The 19943-nt window shown below is 36.1% G+C and overlaps 1 protein-coding gene across 1 annotated transcript; it reads right to left on the bottom strand.

Moving 5' to 3' along the window:
* Window positions 1-112: 112 nt before the first annotated feature.
* Window positions 113-17281, bottom strand: MBD11 (methyl-CPG-binding domain 11). Its single transcript, XM_006826373.4, has 3 exons — window positions 17033-17281; window positions 1330-1480; window positions 113-1210 (listed from the first exon to the last, which is right to left on the bottom strand). Exons 1-3 carry the CDS (start codon window positions 17144-17146, stop codon window positions 378-380), a joined length of 1098 nt encoding a protein of 365 aa, XP_006826436.1. The 5' UTR covers window positions 17147-17281; the 3' UTR covers window positions 113-377.
* Between the last annotated feature and the right edge of the window lie 2662 nt (window positions 17282-19943).

Raw genomic sequence — 19943 nt, 5'->3', positions numbered from 1 at the left:
TTTTGCCAATCCCCTAAAAATGCATATCCTGCAAAAACGAAGACGACTTGGCAATTAAACATATTAAACATAGATCACAAGAACCGCCAAGTATCACCCTGAAAGCCAAACCTTGCGCTTCCTCAATGAAAGCCTAACATAATACTCATACACGTCAAATATAATATGTTTACATAAGGTTAGAGACTTTGAAAGATTGATGTCACAAGGAATACTGTTCACAACATACAACGCAAAAAAGAAAAAGGAAAATGGGAAATATAAAAGAACAAAAGGAAAAGGTTCATCTATAGACTAAGTTTCCACTAACTAAAATGAGACAAATTAGCACTAGACGTACAAACAATTCCCACGTGCGTGCAGGAAGAAACGAAGCTTCAACAACTAACAGGCGAAGGCTCCGGTCGCTGGCCATCTGCACAGTTTAAGGAATGCATATCCTTTGTCGTCGATCCCTCCTTTCCACCCTCGCGTGTTGTAGCTCCATTTTCTGGAAGGCCTTTTTCCTCTTCACTCTTCTCCTCTGTTGCTGCTGATTCTTTAGTAGCCTCGAACGCCTTCGCATCATCGGTGTTGACTGAACCCACTTCACAATCTGCAGTCGCATTCTTCTCCTCTTTATTGTGATCGTCAGGCAGCACATTCTCCTTCACTTCTTCATTTGCTTTGGAGTCACCGGGCCCCACATCTTCGGTAGTTGTTACCCCCTTATCCTTCATGCTTTCCATGTAATTGGTATCACAAGAGCCACCCACTTTTTCTACTACAGACTTCCCTGCATCACCTACCAGCTTAGTCCCACTATCACCCTCGTTCCCTGCATTTTCTTCAACAGTTGTGACTTTGTCCTCCACCTTTATGCTCCCATCTTCTGCTGGCTTAGGGACAGTGTCAACCTCATGCTTTGCACTTTCTTCACCAGCGATGACTTTATTGTCCACTTTTCCCCTGCCATCCTCAGCATCTTGCATTTCAACCTCTTTACTAGCATCATGCTCCTTTCCAACACCAGCGGCATCAGCCACGTCACTTTTTTCTTTGTCAGCTTCCTCCTCAAGAGCTTCATTCTCTTCATCATTGGCTTTCTTCGCCTTTGGCCCCTTCTTGGAGCTTGATGACTTCCTCGCACGCTTACTTTTGGGCTCGCTTTCTGGGAAGTCTAGGGCCTTTGCCTTTTCGCTTATTCGTGCAGATCTCCTAGGTGTGTCCCCTGTGCAAATCACAATGTACCAAAAACATAAAAAGATATTGCATGTGCATGACGTGTCTGTGTCATACACACACACAGTATTAAATATACATGACTGTGTTAGAGAGAGAGGATATTACCAGTGCCCCAGTCAAACTCTGATACAGCAGGACCACCAGGGTGGGCTTTGAGATACTGGTCAAGTTGCTTCTTGTTACGAATTTCCTCACCAGTAGGTGCAACAAATACAATCTCATTGCGCTTGGGCGTTCCTCCTTTCTTTGGGATAAACTATTGACATGAGAGCATAAGAAATGAATTATGCACCAGATATTTTACATTCTTTTGGATAAATATGCACACAATCAAGCAGTTATCGGATCAAGCTCCAGACCCGCACTACGTGCATACACAATAACTAATTCCCAGCCCATGCAAAGAACGGGTGCACTCGCACAAAGAACTATCTCAACGTAAATAAGATTTACATAGAAGTAAGGATGGTTCATTGAATGTGCATATATCTGATGACTATGAACGAGTATATATAATACACATACCCAAACACATACAATGTGCATGTGTGTGCATGTTCTGAGGATGTGTATTCTTCCCCTTTCAGTACATCCTCTACCCTCCAAGCTCCTAGATGTATAGTCTAAATATTTTAGTTTGAGGGACATCTGGAAAGAGATTTTTTTTTTTGGGTGATTCTGGAAAGAGATGTTAAAAAAGGCAAATATCAACTAAAAGACAAATATGATCGCTCTATTTGTTAAATACAGGTATGTTACATGGGCTTCCCAGGAGGTAGCCATCACGGTATTATTTTGATGAACGCATTCATATTGGAGTTTGATGGGATCCATTACACTACCAGCCATTTAACCGAATGTTAAACAAACATCATCACTTCACTGAATAGTGATTTTAAAATGAAAGAGGATCAATTTTGTGCTCATAGTGAATAGAAAGAGATTAAGAATACTGATGACAAGACTCGGCTCACTTGCAAAAACTAGAAAAGAAATTAAACAAAATGCCGGTTTTCACAAAAAACAGACTATTCCAGAAAATAACATGTCACCTCTCTTCTCCTTTTCTGTTTCAATTAGTTCCCGTCTATTATCGACTGGTAGAGCTAAAAATAGTAAGTAATTTCATAAAACAACTCAAAAGTTAACAGTTTAGCTTTGATTGAAAAAGATATATCTAAAAGTATTGGCCTATGGAAGAGCACCACCTAGATGCATCTTTCTTGTATAGTTGTATGTATACTAATGGACCATAAATCCATTACTACATGCCCATTTAATAATGAACTTAGCAAGTCCATTACTCAAAAATAAAATCCTTTATATGTTTAATGAGTTTTAAGAAAGGCGAAGGATAAATAACACACTGAGGGGTGGAAGATAACAAAGATCTATAATCTATTATTCTGCGGAACAGTACATACAAGATTATATATCAAAGGTCGCAAGCTGGCTAAAAGAGGACACCCCCCAAAAAATTTCACTACCACAGGCAGCCTTTGTGATAAATAGATATATCATGGATGGGGCCTCAGAGGTGCGCATGTATGCATCCTAGACAAAAAACAAGGAAGCAGGAGGTGATTTGCAAAGTTGACCTTGAAAAGGCAAATGTTAGGGTTGACTAGAATTATCTCAAGGAGACAGCTATTCATTGAAGCTAATCATTGGATTTGGAATTTTTTACCTACTTGGAGAAACTGGACGGGAAGGTGCTTATCCAAGGATTATTTCTCAATGCTAATCAATTCCCCTAAATGCAACTTCTTGAGCTACAGAGGACTGAGTGGTGTTTTAGATGGGCCATATGCTTTTGGCAAATTATCATCCTTAAATGGCCCGATAGTGTCACATTTGCAGTATGCAGATGACTTTGCTTTTTAGTGACATAGCACTTATAGAAATGAAGAATAATCCGGAGCCATGCTTGAGGTGGTTCAAAGTCACATCAAGGATACGAGTAAATATAACACAAAAACAAAAACTTTTGGAAATGCCTTGAAAGAAACCCAGTTAGCGATTTTTTTACGATATGTCAGGTGTTGGACTGATAAATTACCGAATAAATACGTGAAATACCTGGCCCTTACCTACTTCTCCAACAAAAAAAAAAAATCAAAAAACCATGACCTTTACCTTATGCCATTGGAAGCCTGCTAAAGAAATGTGGGGGGTGTAGCAGTGAGGTTTTGGGGGAAAAAGTAAAAAAAAAATTGGCAATATGGAACCAAGTACTTACTTAAGGAGATTAACCATCATCAAATCTATGCTAGTAAATTATCCTATTTACTGCATGTACTTATTCAGCATGCCAATGTCCTTGGTGAACAGGATCAAAAAGCACATATAAGATTTTTTATGGAATTGTCACCAAAACAAGGTATGATCCACCTAGTGATCAGAAAGATCAAGGAAACAAACTTGGCCTTGCTATCTAAATGGTGGTGGAGAGTAAGAAATCAACGAATGGTCCACCTGGTGAAATGGGACAAGGAGTGTCTATATGACACTAAAGGAAATTGGGGATCAGAAAGATCAAGGCACCAAACTTGGCATTACGATCTAAGTGGTGGTGGAGGACTAAGAAATCTAGGAGACCACATGTGGAAGTACTGCAACACAAATATGGAATGGATGAAAACGGTGGCTGGTCAAGGATGTGAAAAATAGAAACAAAACAATCTGGAACCTTGTGTGCAATTGATAGATGCCAAGAAATCTACATTAAAAAATAAAAAGACGCAAGTAGGGGATAATGGGTGGAGACCAAGATTTCGGCTTCATCCATGGCTTGGGCCTCAAACCATCAAGGATGAGTTTCCTAGCTTACTCGCAATTGCTATAAACCCCATAGGCAAAATTCAATATGTTACACAATGTAGTTGAACAAATGTGATGGATGGAAAAATTATACTTATTTTTAATTTCTATTCAATTTTAAAAGATGTATATTTTTATTTTAGTTTTAAGGTTTAGTTCTAGGTTTTTTAGTTTCTAGGAATTCTAGGGACTTTTTAGATATTTTAATTAAAATTAGAGAATTTCGATTCAAGTTATACTTAAGTTATGACCTTTTAGTCAAAAGTTAAATTGTATGAACAAATATTGTCCAAAACAATAATTTTTCAATAAAGGCATGGATGGGCTAGAGAGTCATTCATGTATTCTTTTTTAAGACAAAAAAGACTTTGTCTTGTAAAAGAAGCCTAAGGCTTGAGTCCTAGGTAGGAGAAAACCATAGGGTTTCTTCAAAATTGAGTGCTTCTTGCTGATTTTTTTGGGTTTCTTCAAGTTCTCCTACATCAAAATGCCACATGGACTCCCCATCTTAGGTGTGCTCATTAAAGGTAGAAGAAGTGGACATGCTAACAAGGTCGTTAGCACAGCTGCAAACGCATTATTATAGGCCACTAAAGGGATGCAAAATCATCCAGATCTTGATTCTAAAGGGACTTTTTCGGTTAACTCCATGTATCATATCCAAGCACAAAATTCCAGGCAAGATGCAGTTGAAATAACCCCAATACCCAGATATTGGGCAGCCAAGCTGTCTTGATCATTGGACCACCTTAGTAGCCGACTATTATTTATCCGGAACATGTTCCTGATGTGTAAGCAGGCCACAGAGTAAGTAGACCACACTTCTCCATTGTAAGGAAGCAAGTTACATTTGGGCTTTGGAACTTCATCTTTTTGGGCTCAATTGGTTTAACCCTCCCTCAAGGTTGCACCAATGGTAAAGCCCACCTTTGACCAGCTTTGCTCCATGAAGCGGAATGTTGGGCGGACAAAAAATAATATACCCATAAAATGAGTATAGTGAAGATGGATGAGTGGCAAGACAAGAAGGGATAGAATTCGAAATGAATCCATTCAAGAGAATTTAGGTGTAGCCCCAATAGGCAATAAGAGATAGTAAACTTAGGTGGGCTGGCCATGTGTGGCGCCGACCAAGTACAGCACCTGTTGGGAGGTGCGAGTAAGTTCAAGTTCAAGGACAGAAAAGGGTAAGGGATAGGCCCAAAAGGATGTGGTTGGAAGTGATCTAAAAAGCTATGGAGACTTTATGACCTCCATGAGGGTATGGCCTTTAATAGAGCAAAATGACAGACCAGGATCCGTGTAGCCGACCCCAATTAATTGGGAAAAGGTTATGATGATGATGATGACCAATTTGGAAGGAGAGAAATACTCGTTTTTTTTTTAAGAACCAAAAATGAGGAGAGGAGAGGAGGAAAGAACAAATCAAGATTTCAGGGGCCAAGTCAAGGGAATGAATTCTAGGGAAATTCAGTAGTAATGAAGATGAACAGTCATGGAAGCCCTATCATCAATCCTGGAAAAGCAGGTAGGGGCTCTGAGAAATGACCAAAGAAAGATTGTTTTATGCTAGTCAGGCCCACTACATGAGTGCAATGCAAACGAGGCCGAGGAATGGGCTCTGGCATCTGCTAACTGGGCTGAGGAATTTAGACCCCAGCTGAAAGGAAATAATTAATTGAAGGCAACTCTGCTTGACAGCATGACTTCCAACCAGACTACTCTCCTCTGATTCCAACCAGACTACTCTCCTTCGAATCCAACCAGACTACTTTCCTGCCAAGTGGACCAGCTTGGAGCAGAACAAACTGTGCATGTGTTACTTTTGAACCCATACAGGAGCCATCCAACCAGCTGGTAGACTCACTGGCAAAACGCACATCTAAGTTTTCCTTCATCAGTAGTAACAATTTCTTGAATTTCTCAAAAAAAAAAAAAAAAATTCCAAAATTTTAGGATGATAAGTTTTGGCATTCAGCCAGGAGGAAGTTGGTACATAACTCGCTCTTGTATAGACTCTATTTTGCATATGACACACATACTTGTAAAGTAAATTTTGTTTAATGAAAGAAGTTAACACTCAATATTGTAGTGATTATAATAAACATACAAGTATTGATATGAGTTTTATTCGAAGACTTCTAGAACAAAGGAAAACAACCATACAATATCCATTAACAAATCACATAATCAATGCTCAGCAACACCAAATGAATCAATAAACATCCATTTAACAATAAAAGTGATGGGTGCAGTTAATCCAAAAGAATACACGTATCATGCAAAATCTCACCACTAACCTACCCAAGAAAATAAGAAGGGACCACCATGCAGATCATAGCCATGCTGCAAGAAGTTCAGTGATAAACAAGACACCTAGCTCCCTAGGCTATTGACCACAAGATTCAAATAGATCACACAAGATATGCATGGTATAACCAGCTGGAAAATACGAGCAGTTTTATTTCTTTTCTTCTTCTTTTTTTGGATTGGTTCAAGAAAAGCTAGGCAGTTTCCCTTTACATTCCCCAATGCCTCCAACAAAAGGTACTTTTTGTTGACATAACATTGAAAGTTCAAAACAGAACATAACACTAATTTAAGAGCCAAGTGACAAGTAGCAAAAAATGCAAAGGATCACCACTGCAAAGAATCTGTACTTCAAAATTTTAAAGCTAGAGTTAATACCATCAAGTAAGTTCAATATGGTCCTTTCTTTTTCCTGAAAATCAGAAGTTGCTTATCCCAATCCATAACCACACACAGATTGAGAGATAAAAGGCTATTACTTTCCAGATCATCTTCAATTTATAACAGTAATCTGCCATGATCATCTGCCATTTTAGTTTCTACTTCTTATCCTATATGTAAATTATAAACTTTTACACAGGAACACAATGAAAGTAACCAACCCAACTTCTTTTTGCAGAAGTTCAAAATTCACAAACATGAGACTGTCAACAGTTGATGGTTCAATAGCATTAGTCAACCAACACTAATAGGTTGTTTCATGACAGACTAAATTCGAAAGCCTTCCAGAATAATCAGGATTAAATCTTCCAAGATAATCAGGATTAAACAGGGAAAGCGTGAAATAGAACCATCCAAACAACTCCAAAGTAACTTATCTGCAGTAAATAAGCTCATGGCATGCAAGCAAGCATGAAATACTCCATCCAACATTAAAAAAATCTGAATTTTTAGGTCATCTGAAGGTCCAAAACCAGATATAGAAAACTTGGTAACAATAAGATTAGAGGGCTCTCGATATAAATCTTGAAGATCATATTGGAGCCAGTGTTCCATGACTCCGCTGAGTAACTCAGCCTTGTAGTGCTCCAAGGCGAGGCTATTGTAGAAACTCGGGTTTAAAAATATTATATTCTTTCCATATAATTTTTGTTACTAAACAGTAATAAATGATGCATATATATATTTCCATATAATTTCTATGTGTTTTATGACGATTTGCAATTTTTTTACAATATGCTCTTTTTTTTTCCTTCTTTTTGGTTTTTTCTGAATCGTTTCAAGCTGTAAATCGAAGCTTTTTGTTTTGGTGGGGATGAATTTGAAATACAAATTGAGGGGTATCTATAATTTACCTTGAAAAAAAGGGTGCGGTTTCTATAAAGCCGTGGCTCTAAACAATCAAAGTAAAGCCCACCTTCAAATAGTATCGAGAAATGTGGTTTAAATACTGAAAATCTTTGTGATAGCCTTAAAATATAATTTCATCTTTAATTATAAATTTAAAGCTTCAAAAATAGTGTAGATCGAGCAGATCTAAGAAAACTTGAAAATCTTGAAAATTGACAGTCCAAAAATACATTACAAGCTGTGCTATTTCCAAAAGCTCAATTGAGATAAGATACATCTTTGGTCTCCTCCAATGCTTCAAAATTTTCTACTGCAATTACCAAACCTTCTAGTTTACTAATCAAACTTCTTCCCATTTTATTTTCTACTGCAATTACCAAACCTTCTAGTTTACTAATCAAACTTCTTCCCATTTTATTTTCTACTGCAATTACCAAACCTTCTAGTTTACTAATCAAACTTCTTCCCATTTTTTAACTTATACATAAATATTTTGATTTTGGTATCATAAATTTATTGCTTATTTGTAATTATATATAAAGAGACATTTGAAAGACTTCTATAAAAAAATAAATAAATAAAGCTTATCACAATAAAATCATGTTATTCCAATCATATTATTCCAATGACTTATCATGTTGAAAGCAAAGTCTAATCATGTTAACCAAACATAGCCATATTTTTCATATTTGGTTGGTAATGCATTTCCCATATTTCTTTGAGACATAGCCAAACACTAGAAATGTATTTCCCAAGTTGCATCTAAATACTACCCAAACAGTGACAATCCATTTGCAGGTAATGTATTACGCCAATAATATATTTCACAGACAATATATTTCCAGGTATCCAAACGGCCCCTTAGGAGAAGAGTGGAGGAACAATTTTCGTAATATTAAAAGTTGATTCGAGTCTTTGGGCTTATTTAAAACACAAGAGAAAGAAATTCATGGGAATTGAAAGAATGGAGGGTTTGAGGGCCTTTGGGGGTTATAGAAACACCAAAGCCCGAGGAAGATACTTGGCAAGCAAAGAGAGAAACTGTGGATGCAGAAAGATAAGAGTGACCAAAAGTGAACTGAGAGTTTGAGAAGGAACGACTGAAAGGGACATTAAAGGATAAGACCTTATATAGATAAAAATATATATGGAGATAGTGAAAGAGAATCATGACATAGCTCTAAAATGTTGCAACCACCATGACCTAATAAACCTATACATCTCTCTACGAGGCATTTGCCCCATTGTCTCGCCAACACCTTTCTCCTCCTACAAAACTAACAGCAACAACCCACCTCTCTCTCTCTCTCTCTCCCCCCCCCCCCCCCCCCCCCCCACCCCAAACAAAAAAAAAAAGAAAACTACAACCACTACCACCTGATAAACCCTTCCATCACTGTACAAGGTGTTTGCCTGCATTGTCTCGCCCAACACATTCTCCTTCTCCAAAACCAACAACAGAAACTTTTCTCTCTCTCTCTCTCTCTCAAAGAAGATAATATAATTCCAGAAACTTATCTTTCTCTCTCCAAAAAATTCCAGTATCTAGGCTGTGGACCTCGCCAAAAACTCAAGTTTTCCAGTGACTACCCGAACCAAACCCATGTTTTTGAGGATTCAGGCCAATATTTTGGCAAGCCAATGGGCTTTAACTATGAGTCGGCCTCATCACCTCATACCGTTCTTCATATTAAGAAAGATGTTCAAAGAAAGGTGTCCAAATATCACCAATCCATTAGAGAGTAGGGGAGTCTCGTGTGTATTCAGAGGTTCAAAAATCAGAGAGAGAGAGAAAGAGAGAAAGAGAGAGAGAGAGAGAGAAAGAGAGAGAGAGAGAGAGAGAGAGAGAGAGAGAGAGAGAGAGGCTTATGAGGAAATGGCAGGGCAAAGGAAGTGAGACAGGAAGAGAATCAATAAGGTGAAGACAGAGAAACAAGGTTCAAGTTTCAGATTTATAAATTGCCCTTTATACCCAGCAACTAAACCAGCTCCCAAGACAGGCTACAGATATAATGTGTCATAGATGGTGTCTCTTGATACTGCATGTGTCATGGACTCCTAGGATCATTACTCCATTTGTTCCTCTGTTTAACTTTCTATGTATTAGTTCTTTTCTTTGTAGTTTTAAAAAATATTATTTAAGTTAGAATATTGAGAATCCCACTTGACCCATACTATTTTCATGGGAGGTTTTAACCTTTGATCGCAAGGTAATAATCGGTCCTCTTTTATAACAGATTGTTATATATTTTTTGTTTCTTATATTGATGTTTAGTCGTGTCCTATCGTATTGCATTGTATGGCTTCAACAAGATCTATACATGTACCCATGTCATGGACTTTGGTGCTATATATGTACCCAATCATGCCCTCCACTGCCCGTGTCTGCGCCACATCCATAGATAATTGTATTACATATTACTAAGAGCAAGTTTGGAGGAATGTGACAGATTTGTTTCCCAAAATACCCCTCTTAAAATGATACTTTTATATAAACACTATTTCTCATAGTTTTAAGTTTTAACCCTATTGAAAACTTCCAAACTTACTCTACACAAAACAAAGCCTGTTTTTCGATTTCACATTATCTTAAAAACAGAAACATAATATTAAATTAACAATCCTATCTTTTGCATATTACTTCTAAATAAAATTCAATAGTAAACATCCATGGTCATTGTCATGACTCTAGGAGGTCCCTAGAGTATATTATTTGCTGTAATAATCTATGCTGAATTGCTAATAGTTTGTGTATGTATGTTCTAACGCACATACACACCACAGTTAAATAGCGGTATCATAGAGCCATTCTTTCAAAGGGAGTACAATACATGAAGGGTTTATAAAATCTTAATTCTAATCTCACCATAATACTAACTTTTTCAATTAAATCCCACCAATCCAGTCCTCTCTTTCTGTGATCCGATCCTATGAAAATAGGACACTTTCCTTGCACAGTTTTATAGTAGTTTCCATAAATGCCCCAATCTTCTTTATTTCTTAAATCCGATTTTAGGAAAATAAGGACACTTTCCTGCACAAACTATAGAAGAGTAGCTTCCATTAACAACAAATATCAATTACAACACTTTTCATTGGAACTCCCTAAACATATCATATTTATTTCATAACAATAAAATTTTAAGAAGTAAATTAAGAATTTATTTGTTTTAATCTCTCACAGTACTTACCCATACATCAGACAGGTTGCAATCTGTGTCCACTTAAAAATCTAACCAAGAAACCTGCCGCACTTCATAAATGTGAACTAATGAAACTTTTCAGAAGAGGTTGAATCTTATGGAGGTTGTCATTCATTGGCCATTTGTCCATCAATATAAAGGAGGAAATTTTAGAACTTATGGATCGAAGAGATCTAGGTCTTTATCAACACCAAATTCCTCTAAGATATGTTTAATATCTCGGAGCTAAATCTGGGAAGCATCTAGCAATAGTGTTACCTAGACACCCTGCCTTTGGCTTGTTTTCGCATGTCAAAACACCTCAACACAGGCTGCGCACTTTGTCCATACATATAGGCAAACAAGAGGAGTGTCTAAAGCATAGTTATCAAGGCCAAACCGGACTAGGTGGTCCAAACGGTTGGACTGCTCACTAGTGCCTTGGCCAGTCCATTCTAAAGAAAAAAGCCTAGTTCGGTCAAAATCAATGTTTGACATGTTTTGGCATATCCGACCGTCCGGCTCTAACCAACTCGACTAGTAAAACAAATTTTTGAAACTTTTTTTCTAATATACTTTATACTTTTAAACTATTATCCTAATTTTTTTTTATTTCTTAAACAGCTAGTCCAACTAGTTCAATTGGTGGACGAATTGGTTTTGATTGGACCACACCCCTCACTGGCTCGGTGGACAGTACGATTCTAATAATTATGCTCTACAGTTATCAACTGGCGTAAAGAGTTATTTTTTGACATTGGTGTTTTGTCTTGGGAACCAAAAGGCCTCTACCACTATTTGATCCTTAGACCTTTAGATTTAAAAGTGTGACGTCAACAATTGCTCCATTTAATCTTCTAGAATTAGGTGTCGACATGTTTATTATATAAGGAAGACAAAAAAGAAGGCTTTTTTTTGGGGGGGAGCAAAAGAGTAAACTATAAAATTAAGCAAAACTTAACACACATACACACACAAAAAGCAGCATTTTAATTATTTATTCTTAAAAATAAGCAACATTTTACTTAATTCATTCTTAAACAAAATTTATGTTAAAAATGATAATTCCATCATATGTATATGCAATAATTTTCCAAATTAAGCTAGTAATTAATGATAAATTTGAAAAAAAAAAAAAAAAAAAGAAAGGAAGAACATAGAAGAACTTATATATTTACATTTAGCATTGTTTATATTTTATCACCTCCTGTTAAGGCGATGTCAGCCTCTAACCATAAACCACGGAGTAAAAACTAAAACGAGAAAACAGAAACTAAATAATAAACACTCCATTTAGCTGTAATATTAATTACTAAATTTCTTTTTTGACGAAATCATGGAATAAGATGAAAAATAGATTATTGTTTATATTATCTCAATTTGTTTGTTAAGAGTATACAACAAAATAGCATCTAAGGATAAGATCCAGAAAATTTAAAGTTTAACGTTTGATCACATAAAGTATTTTTATCTTTTTAAATTTCCTGAATCTTTATACACAAACACACACACATTTAAAAAATTATAACAAATTACTTGTACAGATGTGTTAATCACTCCACTTTTTAGGCCGCAGTACAAGATATTTGAAACACATTAGACACAACACCGTTATTAGTGTCCATGTGCCACTGCATTTAAAGCACAGAGGGTCAACAATCATATGATAAGCAAACATTGCAGACAGTGAAGCATCTCGTATAAAGTCAAGGCGAGTTAGGTGACATGAGTTGTCCTAAACAGGGTACACAAACTGAGATTTCATGATAGTTCATTTGGCAATCCAGTTCCAGCATAAGGTAGGAGGCTGGCCAATGACAAGTTTGGAGAAATAAATGAGACATTTTTTGAGAAAAAAAGTGAGTTGTAGACTTGGCGGTGTCTCTAGGCTTGCTACAGGATCGCCACCATATAAGTCTTAAGATTAGTAGAGTCAACAACCCGAATAGAGCTGTGTAATCAGCACCACAAAGATGGCATCAACACCACCACAGTTTGCACGGATGCAATTTCATTAGTCGAAGAATGGTACACTCGGTTGTCCCTCACAGATATTTATCATCTCCCGCGACTCCTAGCCCAATCTTAAATAGGACTCCAAGCAAATCCGAAACATGACCAGCACTCAAACCCAGTTTGATAAATTTGCTTCAAAGGCAGCTTCCATTTAGTCGGGGAAAAGAAGCACCTCAGCTCTTCTTTTGATTTAGGAGAAGCTTTTGCGTATTTCTTAATTAACAAAAATAAACAAAATATAATAATTTAATACTTGTAATCTAAATTTAAAATTAATTTTAAAAAAATTGATTGTGATGGCAATAATTATTGAAAGGTATCATTAAAATGATTAGACTGCCCCCAAAATCAATTGGTAGCTAATCGACAATTGTACCCACAAAGTAGCTTCTTTTAAAAAGTTATTTCATTTAGGTACCTCCTCAAGAATTTTGCTAAAAATATGTCCAAATCACCCTTGTTACCAGCGTGTAACCCTAAAACACTAAGGGCATTTAAGCAATCTGACCTACTTTAGTCACTTGAGCCAAATGATCTAAACACCCCTACTTGCTCGAGGTTCCAAACCCAAAACATGTTTTTTCATTGAAAATTGTAGTTCCAAAATTTGAAACCCAAAAGAAGCAAGGGTACTTATATCTTTTGGCTCCATTGACTTGAGCGGAGCCAAATCACCAAAGTGGCCCCACTTGTTCCAGTTTCCAAAACTACGATTATTTATTGTGAAAAAACATATAATAGATTTGGAACGCAAAACAAGCAGGGGTATTTAAGTCTTTTGATTCAAGTGACTTGAGTAGGTCAAATTACTAAAATACCCACACTTGTTCAGAATTAAAAACCCAGAACAAGAGCAATTTGGACATTTTTAACAAATGTCTCAAGGAGGTGCCTAAATGATAGGATTCTCCAAAAGTAGCCACTATATGAGTCAAATTATAGATTTAACCTACCTCATTGATTTTTTGACCATTTTAATGATTCTTTTCCCCGAGTTATTTTTATGAATCTATACTCCGTTTTCAAGATACATACACACATATTTAAAATTTTAAAATCAAGATAGATTAATAGATATCAAATTTGGATTTCCTTATTTGCACAACTTTCCCATGATGACTTCGCTTTAATAGCAATCATCTTTTCAAGTAACTTGCACACACATTGAAAGCACTTTCTATTAATTTCTCTTTTGCATGGAATACTTACCTTATTTCCAAATTCAAGCTCAAGAAAAATAATTTCAATATCACTGACACGCAGGTTTCCTTTTTTATTATTATTATTCCAAATATGATCTTACGTGATGATTGTTCAGCCATCATCTTGGAGAACCTAAAAAGTATCACAATACTTCAAATGCATCAAGATTTCTCAGATATTAAAACCACAATACTTCTAAATTAGCTAGATTTTCATTGATTATTTATTTTGCTTCTGTTTGGAGTCCAAAGACAAAGGCTCCAAACTCTTCAACCTAAGAGAATCAAATCTAGCCATGTTACTCCAAACAATATCAGGAAACCCAAATAATCAGTGAATCTTAAAATAAGGAAACCAGAACTCAACAGTCCAACTAAAGCAATAAAACTGAACCCATAAGACTTGAACTATATTTTTGGCTGAAAAATTCCAAACCCAATTAGACAAAAAATTCGTATCTAAATTCCCAACTGTTCTTCTAACCATATTTAGAGCTAGAGATGGAAATTCAGAAAAAACCGCAGAAATAATATTCAAATATCTCAAAGGGATATTTAAATTGAGCTTTGGACCATCCATAACAGACATCTTAGCACAGATTATGCGTCTCAAAAGCCGAATATAGTGCATAGCAACCATCATTTTCTTGGCTACTCATTGCGAGCTCCTCGTTAACTCAGAAATGTATTGGCATGTACTCAGTAAGTCAATAATTGGCTAATCACCACTCCTCGCAATTCAACAGCAATTCACAGAGATTCCCAGTCAATTCATGACTAATTTATACCACATATATACAAATTGAACTTTGTTATATACATGTATATATATATTTACATATATACAAATTGAAAAAAAAAATGGTCATACCAATTCATAACTCTTTGATTACCTAATCACAAAACTTCAAACATGAAATTACAAGATAACTAAATTGTACAGCAAGTTTCCAACTTGCCATATTCTTAGTTTGCTATATTAAGTGTCATGAGCACATGAAAGTCAGCTAACCAACCACTACCACAGCACAAATATTTTACATAAAATCAATCGAGAAGGGATACCATGCCAAAATAGCTTAATAAATCTGCATTTTTCTAAAAACACATATGTAAATTATCAAACTCATAAATAATGAAAAAAATGGACTGTATTTACAACAATAACAAATGTTTGATGCATAATAAAGTTCACAAATAAAAAAACCTGTTTAGGGGCATTATTGTTCGAAGCTAAAACCCCACAATGTGTTTCCCAGAAATATGTAAATATCTCCAAATTCTAAAAACCCCCCGCCAAGAACACAGGAAGAGATATTCAAAATGCTTAAAGTTTGTTCTAATCTCCTCATTAGAAACTTTCCCCTGAATTTGTACCTGAAAATCTCTAAAATGTTTTCGTACTGACCATTTGCCTAAAAAATAGGATCTTCTAGATATCTTACCCTACATCTAATTCCCTAGTGTGTTGTGTGCGTGAGTGTGCATGTGTGCACACATGCTACTCATGTGTACATACACGCGTGCGCATACATACATACATTTACGCATATGTAGCGTGGTCTCCAAGTACAACCCCCAAAATTCTCCTTGCAAATTGCTAAAAATGTAGACAAAACTCTCGTCTCAAACTCAGCGAGTTTTGGCACTTTCTCACGAAAGATAATAAGTCCACAAACTCTTGAGGAGGTGACCTCCACGCCAATTTGACAGGGGCTACTCATTTTGAAAATGAATCTCCTTAAATCATGAGGAATTTCAATTCCCAGAGGATTCTAGCCACCACGGCCAGGTCTGCAAGTTGTAAGAGGTTAATGAGAGGAAAAGTTCATCAATAAATGCCATGAGATTCATGTATTAATTTAACCATACACGCCTCCACAGAATTCCACACTAATGAGAAACTGCTCATGTAACAAAAATGTCAAAAAAAAATGCCACTTGAGCAGCATCAAACGCTTGACTCAACAGCTGGGACAAGCAGTCATATGGGCAAATAGAAAAAATCGATTATCATATGACATGCTAAGTTGCACATAATGCCCCATAGACTGCACTATAACAAATTCAGCCTGCTGGTTTTTAGCATAATGCCTGAGTAGCTTGCTTAACACAATTCAAATACATATCCATACATTTAAGCAACAAATATACTCACCGATGAAACAAAACAGTACAAATATACTCACCCAGTATATTAAATTTCCCGGCTATAATTACGCAAGAAAAAAAAGATACATAAAAAAAAGCAATTAGATACAGAATACACGGAAATTCGCAAGCAAAATTATTCAGGTAAACAGATATTGTAGAAATTCACAACATCTAAAAACGTAACAAAAGTCTTGAACCATATATATACATAGGAATTTCGAGATGATGATGATGATGACAATAATAATAACAATAATGATAATACAGGATAGCGTCCTATGGAAGGTAAGATGAAGTCGTGGGTGGAACCCTAATGCCTATTTTTTTTTTTTTTTTCCAAAAAAGCTAACAAATTCACATAGTATTCCGAATACAGCTAAAAAATCTAAGCCCATAAGTTGACCAAAAATGAAAGAATCTAAATAACACAAAATTTCCCAGACGTACTGACTCACCAAACATACTAAAACTCGAGAACTACAATTTCCTTTTTCTTTTAATTAGAGAACATTTGAGAATAAAAACGAAGCTCTCAACAGGTAAAGTCACTCTACGTTACAGCTCCCCACAAAAAATTATAGCAATTGCAAGAAAAAACATAATATTTCACCGTAAGAGAAAAAAATCCTGATTAGCTCAGCAACCCTAAGTAGTTAAATTTAAGAACCTCAACCATAAGCAAACAACAAACAACTACCGCAAACTTAATTTAGCAACTCCAGCAAACGATTGCAGTGCTTATTGCTTTCGAATTATGGCAACAAACAAATAAAAGCCTAGAGCGAGAAAGAGAAATAGAGTTCACGAGATTTGAAGCCGAAAAAAAAATGGAACCTTTTTCTTCCAGCCTTGTGGAGCTGGAAGCTCCACGGAGACGACCTCGCCCTTATCATTGTTGTCGTGAGTTTCTTGAACCATGCCTTCATCTCTCTCCACAAGAGTTGCCATTTTCGAGTGTGGGTTTCAGAATTCAGAGTTCCCGCTCCCTCCAAAGTGTGGTACCCAAAAGTAAAACTGAAAACAAATGACGATTATCCTCTCTCTCACTCTCTCTTCCCTCGCACCCTATTTTCGTCTCGCTCTAAACGGGGAACCGTGCGTGTCGAAAATGTATGAAGTTGAAAGCGAAAAAAAACAAAATCGAGATAAAGTCCGGTTTGAAATCCGCTACAAACTGCAATGGAATTCAGTTTTGTGTCCGTTGCGTAACCCACCCCTTGTCACGTGTACTTTAAGTGCGGAGCGAGATACTCAAGGAGAGAGATTGAGCGAGCGTGTATAGAGCTGCAGCGTACGTCCGCGACATCACACTGTGCACGTACACCGTGGAATGTAAAATGATTTAATAGCGCTGCAGTTTCAAAGTAAATAGAGCCCCGCCTCAAACTCACCCGAAACTGGGATTATGGATGGTATTGGAAATTTTCAATTTGGGCAAATAACTAATAATAATTAAGATTTCAAGCCTTAAAATTAGTTTATATTGTATCAAATTATCTAGATTGTCTATTTCACCTTAAAAATAAGTTTCAATTGTATCTGCTACATTGTACAAGTAATAGAAATTGGTTTTAGAGCAATCATGAAGATTATGCATGCTCAAAGTGCTTTTGGATGAGGATTTGAGATGGGGTTTTACTCGTCCATGTCAAATTAGAATTGTAAACCATATATCTATAAGATAAAGAAATTACAAGTAACCTTGTTATTTGGGTCTCAAAAATTTTATTTTAGACATTGAGCCTAATCGATAGACTACTAACCCCCAATTTGATATCCAACGGCCAATCATGATCATGACATCTTTCTACTATAAATAAGTGGCCTCTTTCTTACATACTTAGAATCAGGAGTATGGGATTTCAACTTCATAAAAACAAAGGTGGCAGTGGCCACGGCCTTAAAAACGAGCACCGGTTCGAAGGCCAGGCCAAGGTTGGAACCGATCATTACTATAAGTAAGCGGGGATTGATTCTCCTACATAATGATAAATATTTCGCTGCATTTGTCCTTTCTCACTGAACAATCGGAAATTCGTATTTTACATCATTTTGGGATGCTATTATAAATATATATTATCTCCGTTATTGTCTCTCGAATGGTATAATTATTGTGCAGCACCTATGCAAATAGGATCGATGAAAATGTTAAAACGCAAGAAATAATAACAACGAACAAAATCAAAGCAACGGCAAACGCAACAAAAAGTAGTGGGAAAAATAAAAAAAACTCTAAAACTTCGGTGCAACTTACCCCAACCTATTTTATTTTATTTTTTTACTTTTTTTTTCAAAATATATTTTCTATACAAAAAAACACTAACCAAATAAAAAATAAAAAAATATTTAATCTACTCTCTTTTATTTTTACCTTACTCAGGTTTCTCTCTCCTCTATCTCATCAAAACAGAGGGCTCCAGGATGCGATCCGACACTAGCACTCCGCACTGTGTAAAGTTTGGTCCGGCAGTAAGGCTCCGATACTATGTAAAGTGTGACACGGCAGTAGGGCACCGACCCTGTCTAAAGAGCAGTCCGACAATTGAGAAGGGCGGTCCGGCCTTTGCAAATCGCAGTGCAACAATTATGCATTCCGGCAATGTGATGTGCGCTCTTACAATATGCAATTGGGGTCGCTATTGGGATCCAAAAGTCGTCAAAACTGTCCAAAATGATTTGTATGTACGAGAAGGGCATTTCTATCTTAAAAAATGACATTTTTCCTTTGAAGGGTATTTGCATAGAAAGTTTATTTTGCGGAAAAAAATGAGATAAAAAATTAAATTGGGGTAAATTACATAAAAAGAATGGTACCGAGGTTTTTTATAATTTTTTGTAATTTTCCCAAAAGTAGTAGAGTGACAAATTTTCGTACGGACAAAATTTTATGGGGTGTCGCCCTTGTGAATCCAAATACTATGTGTAACTTGAGCAATGACCGGTGTTTGCATACAGTACAAACAAGGGAAAATAAAACTTTTGAATCGTGAAATGCTGAAATAATGAAAATAAAGGGTATGATACATCAATGGCATAAACTAAAGGTTGCAATCTTAAGTTGTTGAATTAAGGTGCACCTCCAAAATCGATCATAACAAGTTGTTTTGGTATTGGAAAACCCTCTTTGGTCATCTCAACATCTACATGTATGGATATGAAAAAATAAATAAAAATATTTCGAGTCCCAAGAATTGTGCATCTTACAACATATTATCTATACTGTTCATTTTCAATATTTCGAGTTCCAAGAATTGTGCATCTTACAACATATTATCTATATCGTTCATTTTCAATATTTTACAAGTGTTTATAGATCTACTAGATTTGAACCATTTATGGAATTTAAAATTTAACAATTGGAGATGAAAAATAGATACTTAAGTCATCCTAATAATGTTTTACACCAAAATTACATCTTGTGATAATTTTTGGAGGCGCACTTTACTGTGATTGTTTAAGGTTGCAACCTCATGCAACCCATACCCTGAACTAAAATGGACATGGGGATACAAGGATATCCTCCTCACAAAAGCGAAGTGTATCGTAAGCCAATGGCATAAATTAAATTAGGAAAATTGTTTCATGCAGACTGGACCGCATTTCTATAATATGTGGTCTCAAGGTATAAAGCATTAATCTTAAAGATGCACGCAAATAAGTGGTCCATCTAAAAACAATTGAAACAATCTGTCCAACTGTTTTCTTAATAGAATTATTATTTTTAACTTTACAATTTTATTTATTT

Source organism: Amborella trichopoda, chromosome 3 (genome assembly GCF_054954075.1).
Source record: "Amborella trichopoda isolate Santa Cruz 75 chromosome 3, AtrichopodaSantaCruz75HAP2 v2.0, whole genome shotgun sequence".
Taxonomy (NCBI): Eukaryota; Viridiplantae; Streptophyta; class Magnoliopsida; order Amborellales; family Amborellaceae; genus Amborella; species Amborella trichopoda.
Note: the sequence above shows the minus strand (reverse complement) of the source record. Positions and strands in the feature narration are given on the sequence as shown.